Source organism: Anarhichas minor, unplaced genomic scaffold (assembly GCF_050575085.1).
Source record: "Anarhichas minor isolate MPS153535 unplaced genomic scaffold, ASM5057508v1 ptg000027l, whole genome shotgun sequence".
Taxonomy (NCBI): Eukaryota; Metazoa; Chordata; class Actinopteri; order Perciformes; family Anarhichadidae; genus Anarhichas; species Anarhichas minor.
Window position 1 is genome coordinate 14,426,662 of NW_027466473.1, and position 11,317 is coordinate 14,437,978.

At 42.6% G+C, this 11,317-nt stretch overlaps 1 protein-coding gene across 1 annotated transcript; it reads left to right on the forward strand.

The window, feature by feature from the left end:
* Nucleotides 1-53: 53 nt before the first annotated feature.
* Nucleotides 54-10,625, forward strand: slc43a2b (solute carrier family 43 member 2b). The gene is made up of 13 exons (XM_076101461.1): nt 54-213; nt 2,513-2,807; nt 2,963-3,018; nt 3,128-3,204; nt 5,556-5,648; nt 5,860-5,993; nt 6,472-6,665; nt 6,771-6,914; nt 7,715-7,847; nt 8,029-8,161; nt 8,665-8,738; nt 8,871-8,994; nt 9,087-10,625. The coding sequence occupies exons 1-13, from the start codon at nt 54-56 to the stop codon at nt 9,246-9,248; spliced, it is 1,779 nt and encodes a 592-aa protein (XP_075957576.1). The 3' UTR covers nt 9,249-10,625.
* Nucleotides 10,626-11,317: the final 692 nt, after the last annotated feature.

Below are 11,317 nucleotides of genomic sequence, written 5' to 3' on the forward strand. Positions count from 1 at the left end.
ATTTCCCTCCTCTGCTTCTTTGCCCCTCTCTCCCTAATTTATAACCCTCGACCATGGCTCCGACCCTGGTCACGGCGTTCGCCAGACGCTGGTGGATGGCAGTGACTTCTATCATTGAGAATCTGCTCTTCTCCGCCGTGCTGCTTGGATGGGGGTCGCTCCTCATCATGCTCAAGTCAGAAGGCTTCTACTCTTACCTTTGCTACGAAGAGGGTGAGTCACAACTGTTGAATTTCTGTCACAATACGGGTCTGTCATTCGTTCCATTGTACTTCCCACAACTTTGCCTTAGTTTGCCTTGATGGTGTAGTAATTGCTCATGAGGAAAAGCAAATAGTCTTGAGCATGTGTCTTCATGAGGTTACATTGCTGAACTCTATCTTCCTGTACAGCACTTTACAATGAGCTGTTAAAATGAGGATTGGTGAAGAGGGGTGTCAGTGGCATTGTGAATTCCGGCAAAGGGAGCATGTTTTTATTCAATAGATGTAACTTAACACTGCTACCATTCTTGCCTCTTCCATTCCTTGGGAAGAATAGGTGTTTTCTCCGAAGGGAACATGGGCTGTTTAAAACCTAAATCAGATAAATGAAAGAGAGAGCAGGGTTGCAAAGTTGACAAAGTGGTCCAAAGTTAAAGAGTTTACGGCTCCAGTGTCTCCGAAGCTCTCTACTTGCCCCTTTGAGAGCTTTAACTTTCAACAGCTCCAACTAAATTGAAGACTCGGCAGCAGACTGATTGAGAGGGATCTGATAAACCAATGACGCACTGGATCAGCTGTCCTTTTGCCCTCGCCCCTCAGTCTACTCTTTTTCTCCTCATCCCTCACTTTGAGCAAAGTCAGGCCGGCGCTTTGTGTTTTTAAGTACAAAGGTGGAATTGATACACACAATGGCCCCAGTCAGGTCTTATAGACGAGAGTAAGCAAAAGGGAATGTGAGAGAGGAATTAGGCCACACTTATCCTTTGGACCTGTGGTGACACTGTGTCGTGCCCAATGTACAGACATTAAACTATTGGTTGGATTAATTGTTCCCCTCTCACTATTGGCCACCCTATCTCCAAGGGACTTGAATTTTCTGACTGGACATTTGTAGGAGGATATATTTCCAACTCCTACAGCCTTCCTATTAATCTTCATTTGTAAGTGTTTTGACTTTGTCTTGTTTGATCTTTAAGCTTATTCAGCATCAAAGTAGCAGCTTAACATTTGACCATGAACCTTCAATTACTCAAGGATAATTCCAGTCGTGTCAGCTGTGATGCTGAGTGTCGGCACAGAAGCAGCCTCACCGCTGAAGTAGTGAGCACCCACGACTGTAGGTGACTTCCTGGAGAGCTTCCGTAGCTGTCTTATCTCGCTCTGATGACGTAAGAGGGAGAGAACCGCAGCACCAGCTCAGCTCTTTTCAGACATGTGACATGTGATAGAAGGATAGATTTTATGACGGAAGTTGAAAGTCCACTGATAAAGGACAGGAAGGCAGGAGAAAACTGATAGGAAAGTGATGAATAGTATAAATCAGATAACTGGTGGAGTTGACAGTAAAAACAAGATGATGGACAGAAAAAGGTGATGATGATGCAGAGTAGATTAGGCTTTTGTGCACATGCAGCAGACATATTTGAGGAATGGTGAAAGCTTTGTGTCATGTGGGTAGGTCAGTGGCTATGAGTCACCATGGAAGAGGAACAAAGGTTGTCAAAATCTGTTCATTTTGCAGCATCCTGTCGTATCAGTTCTTCTTTCAACTCAAGCTGAAATACCACTGAGTATTACGTGCACGTACAGACAAATACTTGTACGCTTTCTGTTCTGCTTTCCAGAAGTCGGCTTTGACACTTGAACATGAAGCGTGTCACAGTGTTTCACACAAGGTTGCCACGCACGTACTTGCCTCACGTGACTACAAAGATGTCGGGTGACAGAAATCATATTTAACCAAAAACAGTAATGATAAGCCCAATAACTTCCCAAACTGCTGCTATCGTTTCTCCCTCACATGAACTGTTGTACCTTGATCTCCATGCAGGTTCTGATGATAGTGTGAAGTTTATTGCCAGTGCCAGCTTATCGCATTTTGTCCCTGGCTTTCTAACTGACTAATAAAATCTAAATACCATCTCAGTCAAGGACAGTTGGCTTTCTGTCGGTCTGAACGGTACAGGTTTCTCTCCTATAATTTTATGCTTCTGCCCCTGATATGATGTTACCCACAAGTTTGTAGTTATAACAAGCACATGTTCAGTGCACATGTAGCCACGATGTGTTAACATATCAGGACCCTGTGAATAAGCAGAACTACCACCTCCAAATTTCATCCATGTGCCAAGAAGAGACACAGTCTCCATACATTAAATCATCTACAGGAGCACCCGGCTGAACTCAACTTAACACAGTCATTATTCACGCCACTCAACCTTGATGGATAGTGTTTTTGTGTACCAGAAAGACTAAATTATACTTTCAGTTTTCCACTTAGACGACTCATCGTTTACTTTCTTCTTCAGGCTTCAACAGTTCCAGCTACAATCTCACCCAACTCCTGGCAACGGCGACACCCGATGAATATGCTGACTATGACAGTGAGGGAGGCGTGGTTGGTCTGGGAGACGGAGTGGAGATGAGGCCCCTGGTCCCTATGGATGGGCCCCTGAGGATGAACGGCTGGCTGATTTGTAAAGAACAGGATGAGATGCTGAACCTGGCATTCACAGTGGGCTCCTTCCTGCTCTCGGCCATCACGCTGCCATTGGGGATCGTCATGGATAAATATGGGCCTCGCAAACTGCGACTGCTGGGCAGGTAAGCAAGAGAGAGAAGACTCCAGCTGTGACGTTATTTCTTTTTAATTCTGTGAACACTTCTGTTGTTTTGGGAATATGTAAACTCCTTAAGAAGCAAAATAAAATTGTCAGAGATGGGCTGCAACTTAAATTGTCATCATCATTTATTTCCAGCACGTGTTTTGGATTTTCCTGTCTACTCATTGCTTATGGATCCTACAACCCAAATGGTGAGTTGACCTGAAGGGTTCTCACGTCTACCTTTTTTTTTTTTTTTTTACTGTATTTAAAATAATGTACACTAGTTTGGTCACAAGCTAACATCTGTGTCATTTGCAGAACTCTCCGTCCTTATCTTCATTGCCCTGACTTTCAATGGCTTTGGGGGCATGTGCATGACCTTCACCTCTCTCACAGTAAGTTTGCGCACGGTTTACGTGTTCTTCTCCTGCTCCAGAGCCTTTGCACCCACTGCATTATGTTCATCAAGATGTATAATTTCTATCTTCATAGGTCTTTGTCTTGCTGTTGGTGCTCTGTTATAATAGTTTGCTGGCTCCTTGCCTGCTTACACTCTCCCTCCCCTCTTGTCTGGCATTCTGTTTTGTTTTGGCTTCTTACAGTGCACTCTGTGTTCCCAGCAGGAGGGGGATGGGGAGAGTTTATTGGGAGAGAGGGAGTTACTCGACGGTTCATTATCACTTTCTGCTGTATATATTATTGCGCTTTAGCAGGAACATCATGGCAACTGCTGGGTGTTGGAGCTGTTCATCTCTCTGTTTTCACAAACACATGCGCACACTGTAATGTACATACACAAAAAGACACTAATCACATCAATTCATATTTGCAAACTAATGCAGTCAAACACAAGTAGCAATGCAGCATCCCTGTCTAAAGTGAATAATAAGGCTGCAGGGTAGAGCTACTCGACAGCTCTAACTTGCAGTTTCACATCGTATGAAAGAAAGAGAAAGATTAACAATCACAAATATAATCATGAAGATATCAGAAGCTCCCATTATTATTATTTTTTAATGCTCCTTTGCTTTGCCCTTTAGGCTTCCTTATTTTGTGTTAACAGGGAATTTAAAAGAGTATTGCATTCCTAATTTTAAAAAAGTATCAACATTGTTGCAGCGGGACCAGAGATATTATCCTTTTTTATTCTAATGATTCCATGTTTAAACCTGGAGCCTACATTACCCACAATGCAAACTTGACCCCCTCAACAGTTGATTGGAGAGCAGTTAATGTAGAATTGAGCCACTATAGGCTCAAGCAGAGATGAAGAGCCGGCTAGGTTCATTCAGTCTTCAGCCCCAACCGATTTTGTGCAGCTCCAACTGGAGCTATTTAAGGTTTTATACAACTTATTTTTACATACCCTGTAGTACTACCTTTAGATCTGTAAACAGACTGTGATATGTAAAATCAGTGCCCTTTCAGATTGAGCCACAGAACCAGATATACACGAAGACAAAACAACTGATGCTCTTTATTCATTTACATTCTTCCCCTGCTGTTCTTCCTCTCACTGTTCCATCCCCTTGTCATCAGTTCAGTCTTACGGTGACTCACACAGGAGTCCTGGGCCGTACCATGGTGATGCTGTTCACTAGAGAGGGCCTCTATTCCAGTAAATCTCCCAATAAATGTCCCTTTTCTATACCACCACAGGCCGTTACTGTGATGTACATGTACTATGTGGTATTTGTTGCATCTACCTAAATATATCATTAGTTGGTGCCACAGGCCTGAATGTCATTGATGTAGTAAAACCATAATGTAGGGCTCTGCTTGCTCTTTTGTATTGGACGCCCCCAGAATCTGTGTATTAAACCACATCTTCCTCTGAAACCACCTTTCCCTCCATCTCCCTCACAACCTGATATACAATACTTGAAACACTCAGTGTTGGGTTAATCATTAGCCTCTATGCTGCTTCTTGACTCTTTGATCATGACTGCACCATACAGGCATTCAGTCTCAGCTGTTGGGTAATACTCAGCTGCCCTCTGCAGTTGTCAGGTCACCTTTCCCCTTCAGGTTTGTCCAGCAGCCGCTTATGTATTTGTTATGTTTAAAAACCTATTAGAGCAGTTTTTCCAAATACTCTTGGTGAGACTGCTATGAAATACTGGGTGCTTCAATATGCATACTCAATACTCAATTTAGTGCGCACACAAACATATACCTCTTCCTCAGCTTCCCCCAGTCTTATGTAATTGGATGTGCTTGTTGTTGTTCAGTCTCTTGAAAACAGAACAGCTTGTGAATGCCTTTGTATTTGGATGTTTTGCCACCCACTGTCTCCCCTGCTTTCCCTCCCAGCTCTCTTTTATCTGTCCTCAAACGGGAGTAAAGCATGTAAAAGTCACCTCACCTCTGTCACCACGTCTGGGCAGCGCTGCGTTTATGTCGTGTGGTGGACAGCTGTGTGTGTTATGTGACGCTGTTTTGTATTGCTTTTACTCGCGTTCCATGTCACTTTGTTGTGTTTTACTTTCTCTGATGTCTGCTTGCTAATTGTTTCCCACTGTCCACTTTGACCCCGGTGTCAAAAGGCACCATCCTCATAGTGTCCCCGATCTGTCCTCGATCAGCTACACTGCAGCTGAGATCACCATGATCTTGGCAGAGGATGGTTTAACCTTTATACTTATATAGACAATGGAATGTCTCTCATTTTGCTTATAGCTTATGCAATAACTTCGAGAGTACAAAAGGTCAGGTTGTGATTATGTCTCTTTCTCTTTCCTTCTAGCTCCCGAACATGTTCGGGGACCTCCGCTCCACCTTCATCGCCCTGATGATTGGCTCCTATGCCTCCTCCGCTGTCACCTTCCCTGGTATCAAGGTTTGTCATTCCATACTGCTGTCCTAGAATTGTTTAAACTGCCTTACCTCTTGAATGCAATGTGCAGCCCCATTTAGCGTCCACTCTCAGCCAACATATTTGCAGGATTGTGTAGCCTTTGCAGAAGCATACACTCCTTCTATTGCATTCTGATTTCAGGTGTGTGTTGTCTCGTTTTTTGTGTTTATTGGTCATGTTCTGATGTGCACAGGTGATCTACGACCTTGGCATATCTTTCATTTCTATCCTGGTGGTGTGGGCTGCATGTGCTGGACTGGTCTTCCTCAACTGCTTCTTCAACTGGCCAATGGAGCCGTTCCCAGGACCAGAAGACATGGACTACACGTTAGTACCACAGATGTTCACAGTGGCGTACAGACACAGACCCACATGTACACATATACATATATAAGCTCACTTATAAACAAACGCTAGTAAACTGTGTGTTCCAAAGTATATGGAGCACTCAACACCATTGACACTGTTTGACAAATACTTATGTAATATGGGCAAAAAGTGCAGTGTAGGCTGATTCTGCAGGTTAAAGTCCATCTGCTGATAATCACACACTGTACGCATCCCCGTGGAAAATTCTTGTTAATTAGAATCAAACTTTTTAATGGTTGTTCAGTGAAAAACGTTCACGCAGGGCATATGCATGTTTCCTGTATGTCACCATTTTCTATTAATGATAATAGAAATAATCTATTTTTACACATTTCTATTTGTCCACGAGCTTCTCCCTTGTCCTTCCTCACACATTTTCCTCTACTCCCATTTTCTTTTATTCTTCCCATCCCCTTATCCTCCTCTGCTTTCTCAGTATTAAGATCAAGTTCAGCTGGCTGGGCTTCGACCATAAAATCACAGGGAAGCAGTTCTATAACCAAGTGACCACAGTGGGACGTCGTCTAAGTGTGGGCGACAACCTGAAGCAGAAGGAGCTGGTGACTAAGGACGGAAACAAGCTCTGCCTCTCCACCATGGACCTGGAAATGGAGAGCAAGACAAAAGAGTGTAAGAGCAGCAGAATTCAACCCCCTCGTTGACCCCCCTCTTTTTGCTCTTCTCACTCTAAAGCATGTTGTTCACCCCTGTTGCGTTCCTGTTTCTCCTCTGCAGCCCAGTCATTCTTGAAAACCATCATCAGCCCGATCTTCCTGCTCAGTCTGGTGACCATGTCCGTCACTCAGCTCCGTCTCTTGTTCTACATGGGGGCCATGAACAGCGTGCTGGAGTCGCTCAGTGATGGAGACCTCAACACAGGTCAGTGGCTCTGCAGTTTGAGTCGTGCGCCATTCCGTCTGTGTGCGTAGACAAATATGAACACTTGTTGATTGTTTTATTTTTCTTTACTTGGATCAAGTTGGTTCTACTGTGCTTCATGACTTAAAAGCAGCTGGACTTACGAGGGTTTCAATTTGATTTTCAGTGGAAAGAATGGAACTCGGTAAGAATCAAAGCTTGTATCAGTAGATCGCTGAAGAATTAGATTATTAACTCTCAAGCTGACTACAACTAGAATTTCACCTCTAGTCGTAGTTTTTGCCATCACAATACTGTACTACTAATACACTAACACTACTCCCTGGCTTTTTCATAGCTTCTGCTGTTATTTCATTTCATCTTTGTTTGAACTTGCCCGTTCGCCATTTCAATAACAGAGTCCTTGGACTGTCATTCAGCTTTAACCTGAAACCACCAGGTACCATTTTGTTGTACTCATTAACTATCTTTGCCCCTCAGCTCCAGCAGAAAGCATACGTCATATGATACAAGCAATTCCACATGACTCACTTTTCATTTCTCATTACACCCTTGGCAATAAATCCCCTCACAATGGCAAGAAATGGACTTTTGAACAGCAGTTTTCTCCATACCCGCTTTTATTTGGAACTAATAATTAACTGTACCGTCATAATCATTAACCAGGTAGAAAAGGGTCCTGAACCCTCGATATCTGTCGTATTTTTATCCTTTCCTCTAACAACCTCCCCTTTCTTATTTGTTCTCAATTTGTAATAATCATTGAACCTTTTTTAAAACCTTTCTGACCCTTCTCTCAGTGGGTCTGTACTCCTCCATCTTCGGCGTACTGCAGCTGCTTTGCCTGATGACCACTCCTGTGATTGGTCAGATCATGGACTGGAAGCTGAAGGACTCTGATGATGGAGAGGAAGAAAAGGAGCCCTACAGAAAGTGAGTCAACTTGTGCCTGAGACTGTCTCAAATCCCTTCCATTTATAGCTTCAGACATTGTTGCAATGCAATGTCTAAATGACGAATACGACCAAGACATTGACCTTTATTGTGAAATAGAGTTGCGATACCAGTGCCTGCATAATCTGACCTCTCTTTCTGTCCACATTTTGTCCACAAGGGGGGAGACAAAGATTAAGCGCAGAGACAAAAAGACCCAGAAGGTGACCAATGCCTTGCGAGCGTTCGTCCTCACAAACGTCCTTCTAGTGGGATTTGGGATCACTTGTCTGGTGCCCAGTCTCCCCCTGCAGGTGAGTGGTCCTCTTCAACTGTTAGATTCAAACAGGCCTTCAAAGTGCTTCAGCGAGACAACTGAGACAACTTTCATTTTATAACCTTGTTAATTTGTGGTGTTTTATTCAGTTTAATCCTGTTAATGTAGTGTTACTTTAGCATTAATGTAGCATATGGAACAGGTTAGCCTGACTCCACCAACCAGGAGACAGCTATTGTAGTTTAGCATGCACTGGATACAGATTAAACAAACACGGCATTATGGGTTAAGTGGTGAGCTTTAGAAGGGCTGTTGATTTACCTTTGGACAGAGCCAGGCTAGTTGTTTCCCCCTGTTTCCAGTCTTTATGCTGTGCTAAGGTAAGCGGCTGCTGGATGTAGCTTTATATTTATTGGATAGACGTGAGAGTGTATTTATCTTCTCATCTAACTATTCCTTTGAGACCCTCATGAACCGACTGACAGCAATGAACTAAATGATTGTGAATATTGAACTCTTCTACTTTCATCTTTTCCACAGATTGTGTCATTTGTCTTACACACTGTGGTGAGAGGATTCATTCACTCAGCGGTTGGCGGCCTCTATGCTGCTGTGTAAGTCTCAATGTGCTTCTAGCCTCACAATACCCACAAACACACATCATCATCATCACCACCACCTTCGTCTCCTGTACGTGGATGTAGCTTCTAACTGAGAGACTAATTGTACTACTTGTGTCTCTGCAGGTATCCCTCCTCACAGTTTGGCAGTCTAACAGGCATGCAGTCTCTGGTCAGTGCTGTGTTTTCTCTACTGCAGCAACCCCTGTTTCTGGCTATGATGGGACCCTTGGAAGGAGACCCATTCTGGGTATGAATGCACACACACATACAGACACACACACTCCAAAACTCTCTCAAATCAAACCATTAGACGTGGCTAATTCTGGTGTTATCCCTCAGGTCAATATTGGGCTCTTTGGTGTCAGTATGCTGGGCTTCTTGCTGCCTCTCTACCTGATCTGCTACAGACAGACGCTCTACAAACAGCAACAACTAAGGGAGGACAATGCTAAGATCTACATCAAAATCAACGGCTCTGACATCCCTGAGGCTTACGTCTAGAGAAAAGTCAATGCAGAGAAATGGATAACAGAGGATGAAGAACGATCTTTTACTGGGAAATTGGCAATCCAGTCAAGGACAACTGAAATGTTAACTATTTAGAATATGACATTTAAACCTACTGTGTAATTGTTATAGGTCCCCATCGAGTACAGACACAAACAGACTCCTGTGTCATTTTTCCAAGATAGAACAAGATAAACTGATGCTGCGGTTGTCACAAAAACGGGTCAGTTGGACAGTCGCGAAGGAAGAAAGTGAAACGTGGAGGGAAAAAGAAAAAACAAGAGGAAAGACTGTGAAAGGAAAGAGGCATGAGCCCTCTGCATCTCCCCCCAAAATCCTCTGACATCTCTTTTTATTCCCTCCTCTCTGAGCGGCACATCAGTGCAGATCCGTTACACATAAGACTGTTTTAATATTCCCCAAATGAACAGAAAAGGAGAGTTTGTTTAGCTCATGAAACATCCTCCCTGTGACAGCATCAAGACTGCTAAACGTCCCCCACAAAATGACCTCACCATTATTAGTTATTGTGTCATATGTTGACTTTGTATCATCCTGATTGTAAATGGCATAACATGGTGCTTTTGATAGATGGTGTGAGGTAAGTGTGGACTACATGGCATTAATGAGCGACAGGGAGGAGAGAAGAACCTTATTGATGATGTTTTAAAGAGACTATGGGGCTGGATTGTTTTCTTTTTTTTTTACCTGGCTAACATCTCACTATAGTCTAAAACAGGTGTAGCCTAGAATATATTGTAGTATGGATGAATGTCCGTGTTTTTTGGGGCTGCATTATGAAAGAGGGACGTCAAATAACTGCGGTATGTTTTGCTAAAAGCAAAATGTTCATGTATGTTTAGAGTATTTATTTTATTTCTTGCTTTCTTTAGTTTTGTTTTTGTATGTTAAGTTTACCGGGATTGCCTTGTGAATATACTTCATATTTGTTCATTGGGCAGCATTACACATATCAGAAATAGTCTCCCCATCATGTTCTCCATTCAGCGTATCCATAAAATCTTCATCATACACTGTTCAGCACTTTATACCCTGTTAACCCCTTTACAATACATTTCAAACACATCACGCAGCTCATTTCAGCACTTCTCTCCTGATGCCTCTCTAAAATAGTACCACTTTCATTTTGGGCTCCTCCAACCTTCTTACATGTATTTATTTCATTTTACGTTCACTTTTCATCCCGTATTTAAATCATGCTGTGCTGACAACGCATGTCTGATCGTACACTGTTGTTCGCATAGAGCTCTTCTACAGCTGAAGATAATGTAGAGATGTTGTATTGTTGGCGTACCTTTTTGAAAATGGAAGAATTTGTGGGGGTTAATAAAGATGACGTGATCTCTTTAAGTGGTCGATCTTGTTCATATTTTCTTTTACTGCTCACCGGGCTAAATTAAATGACTTTGTGTAACTTTGTTGTGTAACATTTACCTGCGTTCACAGAAAGTTAACACTTACATTCTGAGTGCGATGACATTATGACAGATCTTAACCCAGATAGTGCTTCCTTTTTTTCATTTGTTATGGATGCATGATTTTTTTTCTGTTTCTGAAAGGCTAAATACAAAATTCCAGTGTAAGCCCACTGTTAATCAGAATCAGAATCAGAACCGTTTATTGCCATGGCATGTTGAACATATAAGGAATTTGACATGACGGGAGGTGCATAACATTTAACAATCAACAGTTTATAGTTAGGCTTTTAATTTGAAATTCAGGTTTGAGAAGACAACAGTGGCCTTTTGAGATTTGTGAATCAGAAAAGGCGTAAAACAAATATGGAACCAATATGCGGCTGATGGAGTTTTAAGCTTGTTGCGTAACCAACCAACAGAGGCCAGTATTGGCAGTGTGTTTTTGAAGGCCATCACACTTGATGAAGAAACAAGTGGAACATTTCTGCCTTATTTTAGGCCTAACTGCAACAGAATTCTAGTCGCTTTTTACGGATTGTTTTTAATACAGAAACAACAGGGCCTGAAACACACTAACAAAGAACAGAAACTCAATCCACAGATGTTTAAACCCAACCTAAAAAG